The following is a 21,744-nucleotide window of genomic DNA, read 5'->3' as shown; positions in this document are numbered from 1 at the left end:
TGAGATGGGGCAACTGGTTCATGTACTTCAAGTCACAAGTCTCTGATAAACCGAGTGCTTAGTGTTGTCAGTATCGGAGGCACAAGTATGGGGAAAAGGGAGATAAACAGAGATGAGCAAAGTTGTCTTAATTTCCACTGCCAATATCACAGATTCCTCCCACTGCTGCATCATTGCATATCCACCCCAAAAATATCACTGCATGTACAGGAATGCTGTGAGTGTCTGCAACTGTTGAGTCTTGGGTTGTTTATTTTATTATAATAGAAAACCAATTCTTCGGTTGTGTGTCTGCTGGTTAAAGATGAAAGCTCTACTAAATGGATCAGATGAGAGGCTCACCAGTCACTTTTCTTATGGAAAGTAAAGACAGAAGCAATGATAATAATCCAGGAAGGTATTGGTTAAAAGCTGTCAGCAAATTAAAACTCAGTTTTTACATTTCAAACTTCTCGGTGTTTGTTAAAACTCTTTCTGCAATGATTACCAGCATTTTGATTTACCCCGATAGCACTTTGAAAAGAACTCAGGTACCCATTCATCAATTTAAGATTTGCAGCACTTTGTCCATTACACATAGTTATATCTATTATATTCATTAGGGTTATTGTATCTAACAACACTCAAAGATATAAAAATACATGACTAATATCAGCTTCTCACTGACCAAAGGTCCAATGCAGAGATCACTGACACCCATAATAGTCCTGCATACGCCAAAACAATAATATCTCACACACAATGAACTTCCAGCCTCATGGCATCAGTCCTGTGCCCAATTTATGGAGGGCAATAATAACACAGTCCTGGAATGACAACCAATCAACGCTGACAGAAGTCATAAAAAGCTATGTTGATGGTTGAGGAGGCAAATTTAACAGCATAAACATCCTCCATAGACTCAACAGCAACTTTGATGACTTAAGAGTGGGAAACCCTCACAGGATGACCTCAGCTGGAGTTTGTACCAGTCCATGAAGTGGAGGATTACTGCTGAGGTCAATGCTATTTGTTTGTGACCTAAAAATACCCTGATTCAACATGCCAAAGACTGTTGGGCTGCTTTCACTTTGTAAGAGGAATGGCATGCAGTTGAGGCCATTCAAGTCCCAAACCAATTAATCCTACATGTCTCTGAAACTTTACTGGCCCATGCCTCACCCCTCCACTATGTTTTGTGGGGAAAAAATTCCTTATATTAAATGATATTTTGAAATATGTTGTATCTAGCAATGTGGCTATAATATACATTTAAAAAGTCCTGGTTCTGTCTTATTATCTGGCTCTGCACCAAAACCTAATTGGCCATTATTTCGACCATGAAACATCATTCAACTATGCATGGTGAAAGCGACATGTCTAAATGATTACAGTTATAATCAAATTAAAAACAAAGCATAAATACAGTCCATAACTAATTACAAGACTGATATAACAAGAAGTTTGGTTACGGAGAATGCTAAAATTATTAACTGATTAGCATCTGGCTCCATTTTTTAAGATCACATTTTGAGTGGATTCGACCTTGGAACTGAGCAGCTGACCTCTTATCTGACTTGTCCTGTTTCTTTTTTCACCCCCTGATTCACTGGCAGCAGTCAAACTGAATGTAATTATAGCTACCTCTCCATTCCTCTCCAACAGAATAGGAAGAGATAGATAGACATGGGGCAGGGGGGTGACACGCAGTACTGAGCAATAGAAAATCATATAAACAAATAAAAATTGATAGAGCGCAACAACCCTTTCCATTATTTAAAAAAGAATTTGACCATCCTCATGTAGATGTTATGACATTTCTACTTTTGACATTTGACTCCCCCCCCCCCTCTCTCTCTCTCCCTCTCTCTCTCTTCCTAATATTGAGCCAGCTATGGGCCAGAAGTTGGACAAGCTGTCAGAAAAAGATGACGATCGGTGTGGACAAACTACAAAGACTGACCAATCAGAGACGACAGTACAAGATGCAAACAGAGATCAGCACAATGTCTGTGTGGGTCAGGTTCATGGGATTAGCGCCAGCGCCCCGGTCACTGGGCACACTAGGGAGCTCACATTCACTCTTGCACGTACAGACGTCCAAACTGGGCAGCCAATCAGGCCTCTGGGTCAGCAGGAGCACCCTCTGAACGCCAGGGCAGAATGTGAGGGTGGAGATAGGAGGAGCAGGAGTGCAGCTCAAACAGCAACGCAGTCAAAAACTGTCCTGTACCCTAAGGAGACGAGGCAAACTTCAAACAGCAAGCAAAGGTCTGAGAGAAAGGCTGTGGTCTATACCAAGACTACAGCTATGGACGAGCAGGACATTGGGAAGAAACTGAAATGTGGTCCAAGCAATTCAGGTAATGTTGTTCAAACCAGGAGTCCAGCAGATCCATGCAATCCCACTGATGAAGAGGACTTTGTTGTCTTTAAGGAGGATGAAATTTGCATGTCAACCTATGGAGACAATAGCTTTGAGTTTGGCTCAAAAAAAGCAACAGATAATCATCAAACACCCAGTAGACACAGCTCTGAAAGAGATTGCTCTGTCAGCTACAGTGACCATAATGTTCGGCATGCTTCCAGGAATTCCCCTCGAGAAAAGGGTCCTCATAAGACAAGCAGGGAGCTATCTGACACACGTTCAGCAACAAGTGATAATGTGGAAGAGCATAGTAGGAGTTTACCCACAGCCTGCTTTGAGAGGGAAATGGGTCAACATTTGGCTGAAGTGACAAGCAGCAGGTGCCGGCTAAAAGGAGTCAGTTATGTCGGAGCGCCCCACACCGAGACAACTGGGAGAGGAAGAGCAGAGAGGAAGCAGAGCATGAATGAACACAACAGGCAAGTGTCCTTAAACATGGACAAGGAGAACAATAGTGGCTCAGGGAAAAGATTCCGAAAAAACATTGAAAATATGGTTGGTGACACGGTCCAGTTGCTGGAGAAATCACGAGAGGAGACAAACTTTAAGTCCAATTGGGAAGCATCCTTGGAAAAGGTAGATCCTTCCTCAACAGAATCAGACATTGAAGATAGAGATAGACACAGTTCAGGATTTGTTGAAGAAGTGGATGTGGATCAGTCAAATCAAAGGAGGTTAGCTGTTGCCGTTGCTAAGAAGGCTAAAGAAAGTGCCCTTACTGAATGTGCGAAGAAAGAATACAGTGAAATGTTTAGCAAAGTAGTTGATTCTCGCTTGCCAAAAGCCCCTTGTTCTGACATGCAACAGCTAAAAGACAGTCCGTTATGGTCACTGGAACAATGTCATTTTGATCCTTGTGGTCCTATGTCAGGCTACGAAGAAAGGATACAGGTCGCAAGTTTGAAGAAGGAGAGTGGTCTTGTGTGTTTTTCTGCTGTCATTAGTTCTCCACCTGTAACTCATTGGCTGCCCAAGAAAGACACAGTGGCAAAAGGACTCAGTCAAGGTGAGATAAATTCATCACCAGACACAACACCTCCCTCATGTAATGCAAAAGATGAGTCCATGCCAAAAGAAAAGCCCAAAGGTAAAGGTCCACCCCCACCTGTCCCCAAAAAACCTAAAAACCCATTCATTAAGCTTAAAACTGCACAATTAATGTCCACTGATGTTCAAAGAAGAGTCAAAGACCGCCTGCGCTCTGAGAAGGGGGTCAAGAGGAGACACACATTTCATTTTAACAAAGATCCACCAAGTAACACTCCAATTAATCAGGATATGTGCTTGCTGTGGGATGAAACAGGAACTTACTCTCTACCAACCAACAAACGACCACTGTCAGTTGACTTCAGCCCCCTGGAGCATCTCCTGCCTGGACAGATGGATGGCCGGTATGGACATGTGATCGACTTTGACTACTGTGTGCGTATGGCCAAACTGTCACACCAGGAAGAGCTGATGAATCTGGACATGTTGCAGAGGAAAGAATTCCTGGAGAGACGATCAAGATTTAAAGGTTCACCCCCTCCTGTTTCAAAAAAGCCCCAAAATCCTTTTGCATCCATGGAAACTCTACGTATACCTGAGGTCATACCAGACAATGAAAAACAGAGTCCAAAATCTCCTCATCTGGTGAAAAGAGAAACCCATCCTAAGCTCCAATCTAGAAGAGTCAGTCCACAGGACAGCATTGACAACCGTAGCATCGCGGACACAGGAAGTGGCAGTGAGGTGGGTTCTTTCAAGCCTGTGTCAGTAATTATTAAAGAAAAAAATCAAGTGCAGAGACATCAGGGCCAAGTGAAGGCTGAAGGACCCAAAGGTCAGTTTCGGACAGCAGAGCAGGGTCCAACCATGAAAGTATCCCAGATGAAGAATACTTTTGATCCTCCAAAGAAATCCAGAGAGACCCTACCAGAGGTTCAACGATCCCCAAAGAAAGGTAAGGGCCTGGTCCACACCTGAACCATTAACTTTGCTTCCACTGATTGCTTACCAAAGCATTTGTGTGATGTTAGAATGTGACTTTACAAACTGAATACCAGAGACTGTTATGTAAAAATTAAATTAAGTAAAAAGATATAACTGTAAAACTTTAAGATCTTTTGCTTTGATCAGTTATTTTAGTTCAGTACACACACACACACACACACACACACACACACAAACACACACACACACACACACACACACAATTAAATATATTTTTTTAAGTCCTTTTCACTTGTGATCAACACTTAAAAACCACTTTATGGGACTCTTATACTAGACTTCCCAAATCTTGGCCATCATCTTCCAGTAGATGACCTGTAGGTTAAACCCCAGCTGCTACAGTCTGTCCTCATGAGTGCAAATATGTGCCGACATTATGTAGAAAAATAATTCCCCACAGGCCAAGGAGAAGGAATTATACTCTACTTCCAAAAACTGTTCCAGCGTGCATCAAAGATTGTGGCTGGGGTGGGACGGAGGGGGAGGGGAGGGACCGTCACACAAAAGATGCTGCCGGCGATGAATAACCACATTTTGTGCACAGTTGAACAAAAGACACTGGATCACATGTTTCACTTCAAACGTGACGACGAAGAAGTAACAAGACACCCGGTTTTAGTTTTTTTTTTTAGTTTTTTTTATTTGCCATTCCCAGCAGCCTCAGCCCAAATGAAATCTGACTTCTCCCTGTGCGCATGTGCCGTGGTCAGTCTTCAACCTATTCTGTTGAATTTAATAACGATGAGAGTAGATGATTTCTAGTCTCCCGCAGGTGAAAGGCGGACATGAGATGCTCAAATTGTCCCCTGGCATCCTGAAGTATACATAGACTTAAAACGCGGGCTCGCAGTCACATATTTTTCAATCAGGAGAACGAATTAAAGCACAGCGTTTGAGCTTTTTGGTCAAGACGAGGGGATACTAGAGTAACGTCCTGCAGGATAAGGGCGCGCCTAAAACTACCAGATTCATGTGTTTTGATTGATTAACCCCGTGCCTACGAAAATCTTGCATAGATTTAAGAGGTAAGAAAACCCGATAAGTCTCTTTGCATTTTACATGTGATCTGTGTGTCGGTTCCCTGCAGCAGCATCCTTTTTAGCTCGCTGGATGGCTTTGAGAATGGGAGCAACCTTGGGTGGAAATATCTGCACTTGCGTCAGCTGGCGGCAGTCCACCGCAGCTAACGAATAGCAGCTCGGCTAGCAGGCTAGCCTAGCGGTGGTTTCAATGCACTGGAATGCATGCAGAGCGATCAAAGAGAATGCATACATTTTATTCTGGAATATTTGTGGACCCTTAAGTGGTATTTTAATGAATACTTTCCAACTCTTCGCCGTGCGCTGTTGCGCGTCAGTGAGAGCGGCTGGAGAGACCGCTGCAGCTCCGGCACAGCTGTAGAGCAGCTACCGGGCCAGCTTCATCGAACATTCGTTCTTTATCACCTTTATGCTTATACATTTTCCTTACTAACGAAAATATTCCATTTTACTGCATAACGTGGCGTTTTCAATTCACGAATATATCCTAACCCCTCCTGTCCCTATGCTAATATAACGTTAGCTAGCGTGGCTAACTTTTATCTAAGTGAATATTTTTGCAAATCTGAAAAGCTTTTTTTTTAAACTTATTTATAGTACTTTAGAACCAAATCTGCCTTTTTTTAATTTTAATATCTTTGTTTGTAGCTATACTTCCTCCAATGTAAAGATTTGACACGCTTAGCTTTGTGGAAGCGTCGGCTAATGCTAGCTGCTATTGTTTAGCGCTAGCATTGTGCAGCTGCTGGTTGGTTTAGCAGAAACATTTAAACATCAGACCTGTAAACAGCTCAGTTTAACTGATGATAAGTGTATATTTTATAGGGAAATTGATGGAAGACATCTGCAGCACTACGGTTAACATTTTTTTAAATCCAAATCAGAGAGGCCATTAACCATTTTCATGACATTCTTGGCTAATAAATGTAACATTAGCACATGACTGATGAAGCGCGGCCTACCAGCGGCTGTCCACGGTCTGATGCATGTTAATCTGATTCCTGTCACAAAACACTGTTGTGATGCTGCTCACATCGACATGTGCGTATTTTGAATGTGGGAATCTGCTTTTTGGACCGAACCGGCTGTGGGGACACACTGTTCTGGTCAGCCCTGAAGCGTGGGCTTGTGCTGTCCACATTTGCCAGGTGTGTGTGTTTGTGTGTGTGTGTGTGTGTGTGTGTGTGTGTGTGTGTGTGTGTGTGTGTGTGTGTGTGTGTGTGTGTGTGTGTGTGACTGTTGTTTTGTTAGGGTTTTCAGGATAGTGTGGATCATATTGAATCATGAAATCTCTTTTCGATTCGGATCTGGGCCACGTACTTTCCAGTGATGTGGCAGCAGTGGGAACAGCTGCATCAGATTCCATGTGGCTTTCTTCCGCTGAGCTCACTTACATGCTTTGTCAGCAATCCGGACATAATCTCTCTCTCTCACACACACACACACACACACACACACACACACACACACACACTACAGCTGGGTAACATGAGTGTGTGTGAATCTGATGGATAAATGAGAAGATGATTCAGTTGAATCCTGTTTTTCCAGAAAAAAAACTTAGTAGATTTACTTTGGTTAAAACAGCAAACAATGCAGTACATGAATGTCTGCATCATACTTTTGTTGATTTTGCCAATAAACTGGAGTGTAAAAACATTTTCTCATGTTCCTCAGCCCGTGTATTGTAAATCTGGGGTCATGATACTGATCTGTTCACACTGACATCAGATACAGGTCACACATTGATTTTTGATATCAGTTAGAAAGAATCATGTGCGTTCCTGAAATTCTCAGTTTTTTGTTTTTCTTTTTTTTGGGGGGGGGGCGGTATTCTATAAGCTCATATTCCAATATAAGAACTGGAGAGAGTGCAGAAAACTCTGCTGAGGCCCACAGTCTCCATTAGATCAGTTCTGCTGCACAAGCCAACCAGCAAACACACACAAGAAAAATGACCTCCATGCTTGAGGACATGATGGCAGAGTTTAAATTTGTTTGCAATGATGTAAGTATTTGTTGTTGTCTTTGTGCTTAAAAAAAAAACATTCAAAAAATAATCCAAAAGGCAGTCAGTTATCCATTCTGTTTTTTCAATCTGTTTCTGAATGTGACAAAATGGGCAATGTGTCGTGACGACAGTCATTGCGGCCTGTATGAAGGCTTTTGCTTCAGATGAAGCTCAATCACCAACTTGAAACACTATATTTTACATGTAATTATACAACAATGCCTGTCTCTAAAAGAAGAGGAAAACATTCAAATCCATCGATGCTAGAGTTGAGCGAATTCACACTGTGTTGGAAATTTGCATTTTGGCTGCTGACAATTTTGAAAATTGTCAAAAAGCCAACTGTGGAATTTTCTGTGAAAACAATTGTCTACAAATGACTTTCCTGCAGTCTGGAAGAAGATGTGAGCGTCAAAGCGGGAACAGGAAGAGGTGAACAGGCCTGGGGTTGTAATGAGCCGTTGTGCGATCATTTATTGCAGATCAACAATTGGGATAATTTCCAGAATAATAGAGAAGCAGCAGTCTGTTCATTTTTCTTTTCACAGGAACTGATGTGATAAAAATAAAACAGCACTGCAGACATTTTTTATGAATATATTGTATCCTACTGCGTCATCCGCATCAGTAAAATCTACCTGTGCTTGCTCAGAAAGACGAAGTTCAGTTCAGTTCTGATGTCTCCTACTTATACTGTTATCGGTCGTTTTACATATAAATGATTATCCATAATTAATTAAATGTGTTGTCGAAGAGTGAGAATGCAGCCTTGATTTTAGAATGAGAGAAAAGTTCTCTAGTTGTGATTCTTCTAAATTGAAATCATATATTCATGTTTTATACTATTATTAACGTTTGTTCAAAAACAATCGCACTTCACTCACGACCTGACTTCACACTGAATTCTGTTTTTCTGCAGATATGCTGCGGCGAGTTGTGCGACAGAGTAAGTTCCGTCATGTCTTCGGCCAGGCGGTGAGGAACGACCAGTGCTACGATGACATCCGGGTGTCCAGGGTCACATGGGACAGCTCCTTTTGTGCCGTCAACCCCAAATTTGTTGCCATCATCATAGAAGCCAGCGGGGGTGGTGCCTTTCTGGTCCTCCCACTACAAAAGGTACAGTTCTGTCACATCCTGTTTCTGAAGAATGAGATGTGAGGCGCAAATTTTTATTCCACAAGTATAGACATTAAAAACACTGAGGGATAATAAAGGATCGGACATAAGAGATCATTAACTGCGAGATAGGAATTAAATGACTGCAGGCCACTGGTCATTTGTATACCCTAGAAATGCAAGGTTTGAATTGTGTCAATATGTTGTACAATAGACTTCATAGCATGTAGAAAATCAATTCTCCAGGCTTGTCCTCTGTTAGCAGATCTTTGCTGTGCACCCTGTGACCCTGTCCTGCTGTCCGTTGGATGTTCATAAATAATCTATCTTTACATCTGTCTGATAGTAAAGTCATTTAGTGGGTCTCCTTTTGTTGTCTAATGGAACACATGATACTCACACAGGAGTTAGGTGCTGCTGGGTTTTCTGGTTTATTCTAAGGACAATATAGAGTCCTGCTTGGAGAGGCTGCCTTAACTTTGGGCCATGAAGGTAGAAATGTCCCTCCATGATAATGAATGATGGGGTCATAAAATGTGTAACTGACCTCACAATAATCTTCATTGTTTTAACAGACAACAACATATCCAAGTGTATTCATCATAATCTGGCTGTTTTTGGTTCTGTATTAGATAAGTTACTTTTCCTTCATTTATTTTTAGGAGAAAAGTTCATTATAATTTAAGCCACCAAGTGTGAACATGTGGAAACTGACAACATGATGGTGACCATAAAACAGTCAATTATTTTCGGTCAGACAAAGACCTGAATTTCCCGTATAAAGACATGGGACAGTTGATTTAGTCATGCTTCCACAGATCCACCTTCTTGAACGTTGCTGCTCCTCTGCCGTTTTTTGTCGTCACCCCCTGATTTTAAAAGGGTTTCTCCTCTTGCAGACTGGGCGTATAGACAAGGCCTACCCTACAGTATGCGGTCACACGGGCCAGGTGTTGGACATCGACTGGTGTCCTCATAATGACCAGGTCATTGCTAGTGGCTCAGAGGACTGCACAGTCATGGTAGGAATTATTTCCTATATCAAACTGAGCGTTAATCCATCTGTCCCTGTTTGAAAAATTGACATCTGCATTGATGGACATCTTTAATCTAGTCTTTTTCAGGACTTTAAGCGTTATTCTGTTGGACAGACTTTGTCTCAGTCAATCCTGTTCTTTGTGTGATATCTAACTTTGTTTTTCACTGATTTAGGTTTGGCAGATTCCTGAGAACGGGCTGGAGACTTCACTCTCTACCCCTGTGGTTGTGTTAGAGGGCCACTCTAAGAGAGTTGGCATCGTATCCTGGCATCCCACCGCTCGCAATGTTCTCCTCAGCGCAGGTAACCTTTGACTTAGGCCTGTGGTTCAACCCGTACACTCAAACTAAAATATTTACTGAGGTAATGTCTACCATTTGTCCACTGCGCACAGCTGAGGTCCAAATCTGACCTTTTATCTCATGGATCGCCTTCTGTCACATTGCTTTGTGTCACATGAAGTGCTTAAAATAAACCTGGATGCAGAGGAGCGTGTAGTCAGGGCTGTGCTGGATGTGTCCATTTTAGGGTGTGACAACCAGATCTTCATTTGGAATGTGGGCACGGGAGAGGCCATGATCAACCTGGAGGACATGCACCCTGATGTTATCTTTAGTGTCAGCTGGAGCCGCAATGGAAGCCTGCTCTGCACCGCCTGCAAGGACAAGAAGGTCCGTGTCATCGACCCCCGTAAAAAAAGGATTGTTGCGGTAAGTGGAAAACACTGCAGGGGGATTTGGAGCTGGGATGCTTTGGATGTAGTGTAATCTTTCCCAGAATCACCCACCCAAACTGTTGTTGTGTGAAAGCCTAGCTGCCCAAACTAACAAGTATGATTCTGTTTTCAGGAGAAAGACAAAGCTCACGAGGGAGCTCGACCAATGAGAGCCATCTTTTTAGCAGACGGAAACATATTCACCACTGGATTTAACCGCATGAGTGAACGCCAGCTAGCGCTGTGGAAAACTGTATGTCATGAGTCTCTCTCACTTAATCCTGAACACACTTCTATAACACATTTACACAAACACCTACACTACATTTGACTGTTTTTGAACTACACAGCTTCCTGCTCTTGATTCAGTGTCAAGTATTGTCAGTGGTTGCCATCAGTTTCTCATGGAATGGTTAAATTCTGAAATATTTTTTTCCTTCAAATCTTTTTTTAATTTTTTCTCTCTCCACACTGAGGCTGAAACACCACAGCTGCATTACTTTGGGAGCAATTCAGGGTCAAATTCAAAGGCTAACATTAAGGCCAGGATGTCACCTCTCCAGAGTATTGTTTGTTGAGCACAGAAGCTACTAGTACTGATGACTTGACTGAAATGATGGCCAGTGAACTACTCAACTGCAGGGTCTTAAATTCTTCAGTATCCCTCTGATCACAGATTGTTGTTTCCAGGAAAACCTGGATGAGCCAATATGTGTTCAAGAGATGGACTCCAGTAACGGAATTCTGCTGCCCTTCTATGACCCGGACACAAACATCGTCTACCTGTGTGGAAAGGTGAGCAGCTTCGAAAGAATTCAACCATTTCTAATGAGTTTGATTCACAAAACTGACTTGAAGGTGTGTGTGTGTGTGTGTGTGTGTGTGTGTGTGTGTGTGTGTGTGTGTGTGTGTGTGTGTGTGTGTGTGTGTGTGTGTGTGTGTGTGTGTGTGTTGTCAGGGCGACAGCAGCATCCGGTACTTTGAGATCACTGACGAGTCTCCGTTTGTTCACTACCTCAACACTTTTTCCACCAAGGAGCCCCAGAGAGGCATGGGATACATGCCCAAAAGAGGCCTGGATGTAAACAAATGTGAAATCGCAAGGTACATCTGTAACCACGGTGACCATAAACAGACAGAAACTACTGGTGCAAGTTCCTTTAAGCCTGCCTTATTTTTTCTTTGTGTTTGTGTTCCATACCTTGTTAACGGCGCTGCTGTGTTTGCTAATCATTCATTTTCTCTCAAGGTTTTACAAATTACATGAGAGAAAATGTGAACCAATCATCATGACTGTCCCACGTAAGGTAAGTCTGTGTCAAATAACCAATACGCTGTTCTTGCAATCAGACCGCACGCCATCAGAATTTTGACTTTCCTGTGTCCCCTCTTCCCTCCCAGTCCGATCTGTTCCAGGATGACCTCTATCCCGACACCGCCGGGCCCGATCCCACCCTGGAGGCGGAGGAGTGGTTTGCTGGAAAGAATGGAGGACCCATCTTGGTCTCACTCAAAGACGGCTATGTCTCCACAAAGAACCGGGATCTGAAAGTGGTCAAGACAAACGTCCTGGAGAACAAGCCTGCCACCAAAGCAGAAAACATCACCGCGGTCCAGAAGCACGCTTCTCCGCAGCCGTCGGCCGTAAGCGTGAACGTATGACCAAATCATTTTGAATCATTTAATCACCACAAATTCTTGAGAGCAGCATAAACAACTCTCTACCTGACGTCCTTCCCACTTTTTCCACCAGAAAATGGAAGATAAACTGGAGGAGGTACTCCGAGAGTTCAAGTCGCTCAGGGACCGCGTCATCCTCCAAGACCGTCGAATCGCCAGACTGGAAGAGCAGGTTGCCAAGGTGGCCATTTAAAGACCCGGGGGCCCTCCCCCAGGGCCCGCCATGGCTAAACGATTGGGCTTCACAGAGCTTGGGGGTCGACCAAGCTTACATTCCAAGAAGAACTTAATTTTTTTTTTTCTCACCAAGTTTCATCCTTCATCCTGAGAAAAGGAAAAAAAAACTCTTGCAGCTCATATACACACATTGAAGGAAAGACATTTTTGTCGAAGGAAAAGTCTTAACTTTTTTTTTTTTTATTGTTTTAAAATTGCTAGTGAAGCATTTCATGTGAAGTTTGTATTTACTACTCAAAAATTGTATGTAGCATCAGTATTTCCATTGTTTTTTGTGTTGCCAAATACGAACCATGTGCGGTTTCATGCACTGCTTTTACATTTATGTTCTCTCCTGTTGTACATTCCAGTCACTTCCTGGTAGAATGATTTAGTCAAGCTGGATTTTTTTTTTTTTTAAACAATAGCTGTTGAACTTTATTTCTCCCACTCATTGAAAACCATCAGATTCATGAATGTGGAAGAATTAACTGGATTCTTTATATTCCTGTTCTTCTGAGCTTGAAATTTAATATTTGGGTTTTAAAAGGGGGGTGGTGGGGGGGGGGTTGCATCTCTGATGTAAATGTTGTGCAAATGTAGTGGTGCCTCTTGTCCCTGTTAAGGGTAAAATTAAAGTTGCCCTTCGGTGCATATGTGGTGCTGGAAAGGAACCACTCACCCAGCTTGTTTCACCGAACCCTTGACAAACAGTTCTGTGCACATAATAAAGATTTTACACATGAAATCCTTGATTTTGCCTTGATTTATATATGAATATATGTATTGTAATTCTTTTAGCTCGTGTTAGATTTACATGTACAGATTTAAAATCAAATCCAGAGATAAAGGTGAACATTTTATACCAGTAGTCAGATCTGCAGACACTCCATGAGACTTTTGAGTAGCTCATATAAGTTAATTATTTCTATTGAGGTTATTTTTGAGGTGTATTTTCTCGACTAATCAGCAGTGCGAAATTAAGTTTTAAGGTGGTGGTCATTTACAATTTGAACCAAAAAGCCAATTCAGTATCATCAAAGAAAAATAATCCAGATATGACTCATTACTGTAGATAGGTACAAGAGGATCTGGATTTGATTTTCGGAGTATTTGCTTCCGAACTCATCAAATAGATATTTTTTGAATTGTGTTTTCAGTTGTACCTCGTCCTCAGTCTGTGTCTCCTTAACACAATGAGCTGCTTCCAATATTCTTGCCTGATGGTGGCGCTCAAGCGGCAGCATTGAGGTCACTGAAATGGCTTTCAGGAAACTTGACATACAGTATATTCATGATTTTGATGTAAAGTCTTAATTGGTGATTTTTTTCCCCCTGAGATTATCTGATTTATTTATTTTTTTGCACTATTGAAATATGGGATCATTTTTTGGGGTTTTGTTTTGTTTTGTTTTTTTATTGGGGGGGGGGGGGATCATGGACACTTCGTCCTCCAGGCTAAACAGAGGAAGAAGCAGACTGTTATCATGACACAGTTCAAAACAGCATAACTGATGGTACAGAGGTTCACATAGGTAACCTGCAATATTTGTGGCATTGATGCTGCATGATATTTACAGGCTTTGGAGGAATATATCCTGCCCAGCAGACAATGTCTTCTGCAGGGAGGCCTTTTCTTATTTTGACAAGAGGAATCAAAAGTAAAAAACCACAATATTCTGCATTTACTACACCCTGACTATTTCATAAATGAGTCCTTTAGAATGTTTGAAAGATTTTTTTTTAATGTATTTACATTTTACTCATCATCCAGTATTCGAAAATGAGCTTGTAAGTAAAATTGCACTTATTCAACATTATAACATATAAACTCTTTTTTTTATTTATTATTTTTTATTTTTCATTCTAAAAACAAGTCTTATTATTATCAACATATCTTCTAAACCACTTCTCAGTATGACTCAGTAGAGCAGGAAGTGACAGTTATGATTTCCGCACGAGAAGAATATTTCTGTTTCCGCATATAGTGCAAAAGTGTCACTACTCGTATCTTTAAAGCTGGGCACAAACACAGATAACCACTCACAAATCAAATCCTGTCATGCCATGGATTAATTTATCTGTGTAATTTAAACTTATTTCATCACTCCATTTACGTGTGAGATCAAGTTGTACTCACGTTACTGATCTGCCGTCAGTGCCCTGAAGATCCCATGTGATCGGTGTAGACATATAAGAGGCATCTGTTTACAGGACTGACAGCTTCCTGCACACAGCAGCACCTGAACTCTTTTCAGCTTTCCATCAGTGAGGTAAGACACTTTTACCTACATTTATACATACAGTATATATGTAATGTATGGCAACTGATAAGCGACAATAAGAATAGAACAAAGCTACTAATAATTTTGACTTCCTCATTTTGTCAAACTAAAGCTGAGCGTTTCTGAGGGAGCTGTCTGCTTGTATCGGACTCTAAAAATGTTATTTAGCTCTGGTTTTAAAATGTTTCCTGTTTCTTCTATAGGTCAGCCTCAGCAGTCTGAGGATGTTCTACCACAGGCTAAGATGAGATAACAATCAGATTTTTGTCTCACATCTCACATCAGCAGAAAGGTAAGGCTCCAAGGGCTTGTTTAAAGTCATATGGGTTAAATGTTGCTGGTCGAGGATGTACTGTCTGTTTGTTCGTTCGTTCGTTCGTTCGTTCGTTCCTTAGTTAGTTTGTTAGATCAAAGCTAGTGCTTTGATCTACCCATGCACTAGATTTGATCTATGGTCAAAGCTAGTGCGTAGCTTTGACCTACCCTGAAGCTTTGACCCTAACCTACCCTGAAAGTAGGTCAGGGTAAGTCATGGGATGTTGCAGTCTCTGACTGTGATTGTTGTTTATGTTGTTGTTGTTTATGCAGTTGTTGCTATTGTTGTTACATCCCACTTCAAAGCGGTGATGTATTGTAATTGTCAATGTTACTGTGGTCATCCGTCCGTTTGTCCGTTCGTTTTTTTCGTATATCTTCACAACCGTTGGAGATAGAATGAAACAAAAAGCACAATACTCGGGTGGCAAAGGGGAAGAAAATGAGATGATGACCTTGACCTTGAGAAAACTATGTCAAGGTGATATTTCAACTTTTGTAAATTCAGAAACCGGATAAGATAGAAAGACGAGGGAGAAGGCCAGTGTAAGACTATAGATCAAAGTTAGTGCTTTGATCTACCAATGCACTAGCTTTGATCTATGGTTTTACTCACACTGACCTTCTACATATGCACTAGTCTATGCATTAATCAGGTACTACTTTCAGGGTTGCAGTTTCTGACTGCCTTGGTTCTAGTTTTTCTTGTGACCAATGAGGCAATGGGTGCGGTAAAAGACATGTCATCATGGGATGCCATGTGAACACATGACTCGTCTTTCCCACATGTGCGTCTATTTACATCGACTTCTACTCTTTCTCTACTTGTCATTGCAAGGAGTAACTTAGAATCCTTTTTTGTCCCTTCAGGTTATTGAAAGGACGATGGTGCAGCTCAGCATGAAGATGTGTCTGTGTCTGGTGTGGGCAGCGTCGGCGTTGTTCGCTGTGGAGTCTGTGAGTGATTCCATCCTAGAAACCAGCAGCATTTTCTCAACAGCTGGACCTGAAAAGACAACTACACAGCTAATCAATGTTTGGAATGGAACAGAGACACAGTCTAAAGGAAGGAATCCAAATGATAAACCTGCAGACATTTCTTCATCAGCACCTACAGTGAAACCGGAGGAGACAACCGTCCCTCAGCGCAGTGACACCTCAGAAATCAGCTTGACTAGTTTGGTTACCATGAGCACTGCAGCGGTGCCTGAAAGCAGCTCAGGCCAATGGGTGATTTTGACCTCTAGAGAAGTGGTCACAGTAGCAGGTGAAGCACAGAGTTCCCCCATCACAGTAATCACAGAACCAGTAAAGCCTCCAGAGGAACAATTACATGAGCAATCACCCCCGACGTCCGTCAACAGTAGTGATTCAGCAGCAGCAGCAACATCAGGAACAGAGGTTGTGTCTTTGTCGCAGTCTTCCTCCACCTATACACCTGGAGTCGTAACGAACACATCATCCACCGACTCTCCTGATGATCCTACTGAGACTCCAACAGTCATCCAGAACCTCAAAAGTACCTCAGTTTCTGTTACATCCATCAAGACTGGGAGCCCCGCCTCTAAAGGAGCACCTCATTCGACTGTCAACCTCGCCACCACCGAGTTTTTATCCTCATCTCAGCCCCAATCTGTCACATCTTTCTCAACAACAGACCTTTCTACCGCGGGAGGATCAAAGCTTCGAATCCCTAAGACCAAAATGACTACAGCAGCAACCCAGGAGGCCACAAAGAGCCCCCCGAGCACTAATGACCAACCATGCTTCAACCGGACTATGATGAAGCGATGTCTCATAGTCATCGCCTCCCTGGCTGGGTTGGCCACAGTCTTTATGGTTTCTACTATCATCCTCTGTGCCAAGCTGTCAACAAGGAAGTACAAGGTGAGGAGACCTCAGCAGGCCACAGAGATGGTGAGCATCTCAGCGCTCATGCCTGAAATGAGCTACAGCTATCTAAGACCACGCAATCCAGTGACGAACGGAGTCCTGGTGATGCGTGGAGATGGAGACAGTGATGAGGATGGAGATGACAACATGACTCTCAGTAGCTTTCTCCCAGAAAATGACCGTCTCGTTTAAACGAATTATTAGTGACTCACACATACATGCATCAGAACTTAGACGGCGCTGAAATGTTAGACGTCAATAATATGGAAACAGTTGCTATGTGAATAAACTCATACTTCCCCTTTCGTGTTGGTGGTTTGGCTTATTTGAATACTCTGTTCCTGTGGGGGGGGAGTAAGAAAGAGATCATAGACATTGATGTGCTATCAATCATATCTGAGCTGAGGTCAAATCTTCAAATGTGTATTTATATTTTGCCAAACTAATGATTTCTGGTATAATTTTATTTCAAAGCGACTCGAGTCAGGATGAGCGATCAAAGATGTCTTTTTTGAAACATCCTGACAGAGAACGGATCTTGTTTTGCTTAGCAACGGGAGACAGAACAGGTTTTATTTTTGTCCAGGGATTCTGTACCTTCACAGACACGCTTTAGTTTAGTCTGAGACTGTGATATGATTCACTATAAACCTGACGTGACTGTTAGTGTGGATTTTTGTGTAGAGGTGGATACTGTATTGTGTATTTATTGGATGTTGTGTAAATATTAGGTAGCGGTCATTATTAGTTTGTGCCAAAGACTTTGTAAGAAAAAAACCTACACACCTGTAAAATAAGACCATTTAATGTTTTATTGCTTGTTCCCTCAAACAGACACCTGTCTGTTTGCTCTGAGAGATTCACATGAAATTTATGCTGTTCAGTATTTGAGCTCCTGTGAAAACAGATGCTTTTGTTTTATGTCTGCATTTCTAAATGGTTAATAGTCATAATAAAACTGATACTGAACCAAGACAGTTCCATTACTTAAGAAAAGACTTTTCTTCCACCCTGGACAGGATTTTAAATTCATTTCCTTTTGTGTGAAAAGAAACTAAAGCCCTTAATCCTCATGAAGCCATATTTTCTGCTTCTTCTTCTTTTCATATTTAGCATTGCGCAGCTGAAATAGTGACCAGTCACTATCAACAAACCTGAGATGAATGTAAACCAGGAGGATGCCGGACCTCATCTCGTGCTCCTGATGACCATATAAAGTTAGGCTCGTCTTGGCTGATCACAAACAGTAGACTTTCCAAAAATGCTTTTGCATATGCACAATCACATACAATCATGCTTCAGAGGTCACACACACTGTCTGAGGTTTTTCGATTGCTTGCCTCTGGGGAACAATCTTTGTGTTTTCTGTTGGGGGTGTTCGGTCCACACAGGAAACGATAACCTCTTCCTGCTTCAGCCGGTCACTCTGAAAACCTCCTGTGTTGGGTCTGCTGTTAGTCATCAGCTTCAGAGGCTGAGCTTACAGGAAGTTCCAGGCTGTCAATCACAACCGCCTCCTGCAGACCACAGGACATAAACAACAGTGTACAGTGTGTTGCTGATTAGGATTATGATGATGAAGGTAGGCCCACAATGGTTTGCGATAGTCATAAAGCTAATAGTGTTGTCTTGACCTTGCACATCAAGTTAACCACACAGAAGAAGGGAAGAAAGGTCCCTGCCCCCACTCTACATTATGAACTCTACCTAACAAGAACAATCTGTGTGCAGGCTGGAGAACTCAAAAACCAAAGGGGGGAGGAGAATAGAGGAGAGGCAGAAGGAGGGATTTGTCCTCATGGTTGACGACATTTTTTTTTCCACAATCCAGGCAAACTTCAGCCTGGAATTTGAAACAGCAGAGGAGCAGAGGCTCACTGAGTATTTGCTGCTCTTTGCTATATTTCTGTCAGGTCACTTTTTCCAAGATTGGTTTCACTCATTCCCTCAGAGGCGATTCCGGCACAGAAACTTATTCTGCCACTGTTGATGGTGAGTAAAAAGTTTTGATTATCTCATATAGGTTTTCTTCTTATCATATCACTCATGCATGCAAGAAGCATTTTGGTTGCTTGACATCATGCGAGGTCATATGTCATTTTTGAAGTGGGTGATGTGACAACACCATGATGCCCTCAGATGAGGTCACAGCCTCAGGGTGTAAAAAAAAGGTGACGATTGAAAGGCAGAAACATTATTTTGTATCACTTTTGGACACAGGAGCAGAACAATCATTCATCTAGATTTGTTTTGAAAGAAATATTTAATCATTTTTAGTCAATTTGTTTTTGTCTCAGCCAACTGTGACCCTGTACATTGAATCCGTGGTGAGTGTGTGATGGATTCTGAAAAACAAAACTCCCACACCCCTTTTCCAGATGAGACTAGACTTACATGTGGACCAGCTTTCTCACAGATGGAAAGAAATTAGTTTAAACGTGTAGGAGCTGCGGCCAGTTTTAATAGATGAGCGGAGAGATTCTTGTGTTCTAAAAAAGTGCAGAACAAATGACAGCAAAGTTCAAAACGTCACTCATAATTCAATTTGGAAAACATTTTCCCATGTATCCCTGTGGTGCAAATATTTGGCTTTATTTATTTTTTAAATATCTGTCTCTGAGAATGCTACTGCTGAATATAAAGCTTCTGTTTTTACATCCTGGCCCCACTATATATTGACATTGACACTGGTTTTGAATTCCTTGAAAACCACTTTCTGCTGCTTCAACTTAAAGGATACATATTTTGTCCACTGCAAAATCTGAAGTAGTTTTCAAGTTAGTGTATTTCATACAAAAAAGAATGCATCATAAGTTTTTTAGGTGACACAACTAGAGTATATGTCCCCCAATGGCATCCATTCCAGCAGTAATCCTCCTCATGGACTGACAACCTGACATCCAGAGCTCCTTGGTTTTGCTGCTAGTCAGTGGAGGATAGTCCTGCTGCCTGTCAGGTCTCAGATGACTACTGTATATTATTTTGTCATGTACAAACAATGGTCACTTGGGGTATCTGTTGCTGCAGTGGCGTCCAGTCTGAAACTGTTTTCTGAGGTAAAACAGGCAAATATGCTGATCCCGATCCTCCTGAAACATGGCTGACCACTGTTTGAGTGGTCTGCCATTGTTCTATTGGTTTCATAATAATGGTGTGGATGCACCATTGTGGCATGGTGAACATTTTTCGCCCTGGTGTCTCTTCTGGCGAGCTGTCTCATTTTTGGCATGATAATGGTAACAGCCGGGTTGCTCCATCTGCCATTATTAGGAAGAAGACCTGTTGGTTCCCTACAAATTGAGTCAAGACCAGATCGGTCAAGTGTGACCAAACTTCATGTGTGGGTATTCATTCCAAAACCTGCCCTTCTTATACAGTTTATGTGCAACCAACTTAAAAATAGAGAAAATATTTTGTCAAATTGGGTTAAATGCTAAGTGGTGTGTTTAAAAATGCCTCCAGTCTACATTTACACGTCAGAAAAACAGATGTTCAGCTCTGGGACACAAATGTCTTGACGATACGAGAGGCACAGACAGTCTTTCCACATGGAACATTTTCAATGACTGACGTTTGCTGTTATTTACAGATCCTGAGGGGAAACAATGCTCCCGATGGCCCTTCATCTGTTTGGTCTGTGTGTTCTGTTTCACTTCAGCAGCAGCTTGGCTACACCTCTACCTTTGTACGGTTCTCTAGAAGGAAGCACAGATGAAGAAGAGTTTGCTAACTTCACTTCCTTTTTGATCAACAGCAGCTTTTCCTCTGAGCCTCAAACCACACCTGTTGGTCCAACACATGTGGAAACTGGTCTAAGTCAAGTGCTAAACTTTCTGGAAGAGAACGTGTTCCTAATACTTGTTTGTGGCTTTTTACTCCTTTTTGGTTTCCTTGTTATCTGTGGGGCAATTTTTATGAGTCGCAGACGCCGAGTCAATGCCTACTACCCTTCCTCCTTTCCCTCAAAGATGTACGTGGACCACAGAGACAAAACCGGAGAGGCTACACCCTTCAAAGAATTGCCTGAGAAACCCGTTCCTGAGCAGCAACATGAACCGGTGGACTCTCATAAGCAGCTTCAGGCAGATATCATGAGGGCTGCCAAGAGCTTACGCACACCGAATAAATCTGTTGATGCTGCACAAGGAAGCAGCACCAGTCACAAAGTTGCAGACCACAGTCCTGATGGCTCTACTCCAGATGGAGGCGTCCTGGACCAGCAGATAGTGAACCACCCTGAGGAAAAAGAGCTGAGTGAGACAGACAATGACACAGCTGCAGCAGCAGACTCACAGCTGAATCCTCCAGAGCCCAGTCATCCAGAGGAGGAGGATGATTCACAGGGGCCTCCAACCAGTAGGAGTCCCCGGCCATCATCTCTTCATATTCACAATGACTCTGCAACACTTCAGCTGATCGCAGGAGAGAAAACTGCCTTTTAGCTATTGAAAAAAGCTTGTTAAAAATGACATTTTTAAAGCTCTGAATCACAATATTTGTCTGGTAAACTTTGACAATGAACCAACCGTATTATCAAATTATGCTTATATTCAATGTTGGGAAAACAGAAGCAGAAGATGGTGTATTCCAGTGACTTAAATATTAAGTATGGTGAACAACTGGTACAAAACACTTATAGCAAGATAAAGATATCTTGCTTTGTGTGTTAACATCTGTGCATAGGGACAATTTCCGTAAACACTGTGCAAAATATAAAATATTTCAGACTTAAAGATCACCTAGGTACAGAAAACCAATTCCTGCCAAGTTTCTTTTCACTTGTAAACACTGTAAAATCCTAATCGATACATGTACACCAACATTACAGCTCTTTTGGAAGTTATAACAAATACTGGTGTAATCTACTAGTTATAAGGCACTTCCACATTAATATGTACTATGCATTTAAATTGCTGACATGCTTTATATAGTCATCGTACTGAAATGTTACACCTGTGCTTCTCCCTTTATAAGTCTGATTCAACATATTTTCAGGCTGCTCGAATGAATAAATAGCACTCTGAACAAAAAC

At 42.0% G+C, this 21,744-nt stretch overlaps 3 protein-coding genes across 4 annotated transcripts; all 3 read left to right on the top strand.

The window, feature by feature from the left end:
* Positions 1–2,141: 2,141 nt before the first annotated feature.
* Positions 2,142–12,961, top strand: LOC137608087 (uncharacterized). 2 transcript variants are annotated; one of them, XM_068334130.1, is made up of 11 exons: positions 2,142–4,349; positions 8,370–8,569; positions 9,469–9,591; positions 9,782–9,911; positions 10,137–10,318; positions 10,457–10,576; positions 11,014–11,118; positions 11,282–11,427; positions 11,573–11,630; positions 11,725–11,967; positions 12,077–12,961. In XM_068334130.1, exons 1-11 carry the CDS (start codon positions 2,291–2,293, stop codon positions 12,194–12,196), a joined length of 3,486 nt encoding a protein of 1,161 aa, XP_068190231.1. In that variant the 5' UTR covers positions 2,142–2,290; the 3' UTR covers positions 12,197–12,961. The 2 variants fall into 2 exon arrangements, with proteins under 2 accessions (XP_068190231.1, XP_068190229.1); XM_068334128.1 differs by having other exon boundaries at positions 2,143–4,349; positions 11,725–11,979.
* Positions 12,962–14,079: 1,118 nt separating this feature from the next.
* LOC137608089 (P-selectin glycoprotein ligand 1-like) lies at positions 14,080–17,973 on the top strand. Its single transcript, XM_068334132.1, has 3 exons — positions 14,080–14,492; positions 14,708–14,796; positions 15,690–17,973. Exon 3 carries the CDS (start codon positions 15,705–15,707, stop codon positions 16,902–16,904), a length of 1,200 nt encoding a protein of 399 aa, XP_068190233.1. The 5' UTR covers positions 14,080–14,492; positions 14,708–14,796; positions 15,690–15,704; the 3' UTR covers positions 16,905–17,973.
* A 181-nt stretch (positions 17,974–18,154) lies between these two features.
* Positions 18,155–21,610, top strand: tmem119b (transmembrane protein 119b). The gene is made up of 2 exons (XM_068335552.1): positions 18,155–18,704; positions 20,302–21,610. The coding sequence occupies exon 2, from the start codon at positions 20,318–20,320 to the stop codon at positions 21,152–21,154; it is 837 nt and encodes a 278-aa protein (XP_068191653.1). The 5' UTR covers positions 18,155–18,704; positions 20,302–20,317; the 3' UTR covers positions 21,155–21,610.
* Positions 21,611–21,744: the final 134 nt, after the last annotated feature.

This window comes from Antennarius striatus, chromosome 15, assembly GCF_040054535.1.
Source record: "Antennarius striatus isolate MH-2024 chromosome 15, ASM4005453v1, whole genome shotgun sequence".
Classification (NCBI taxonomy): Eukaryota; Metazoa; Chordata; class Actinopteri; order Lophiiformes; family Antennariidae; genus Antennarius; species Antennarius striatus.
The sequence above is the reverse complement of the archived record's forward strand: the minus strand, read 5'-3'. Positions and strand labels throughout refer to the sequence as shown.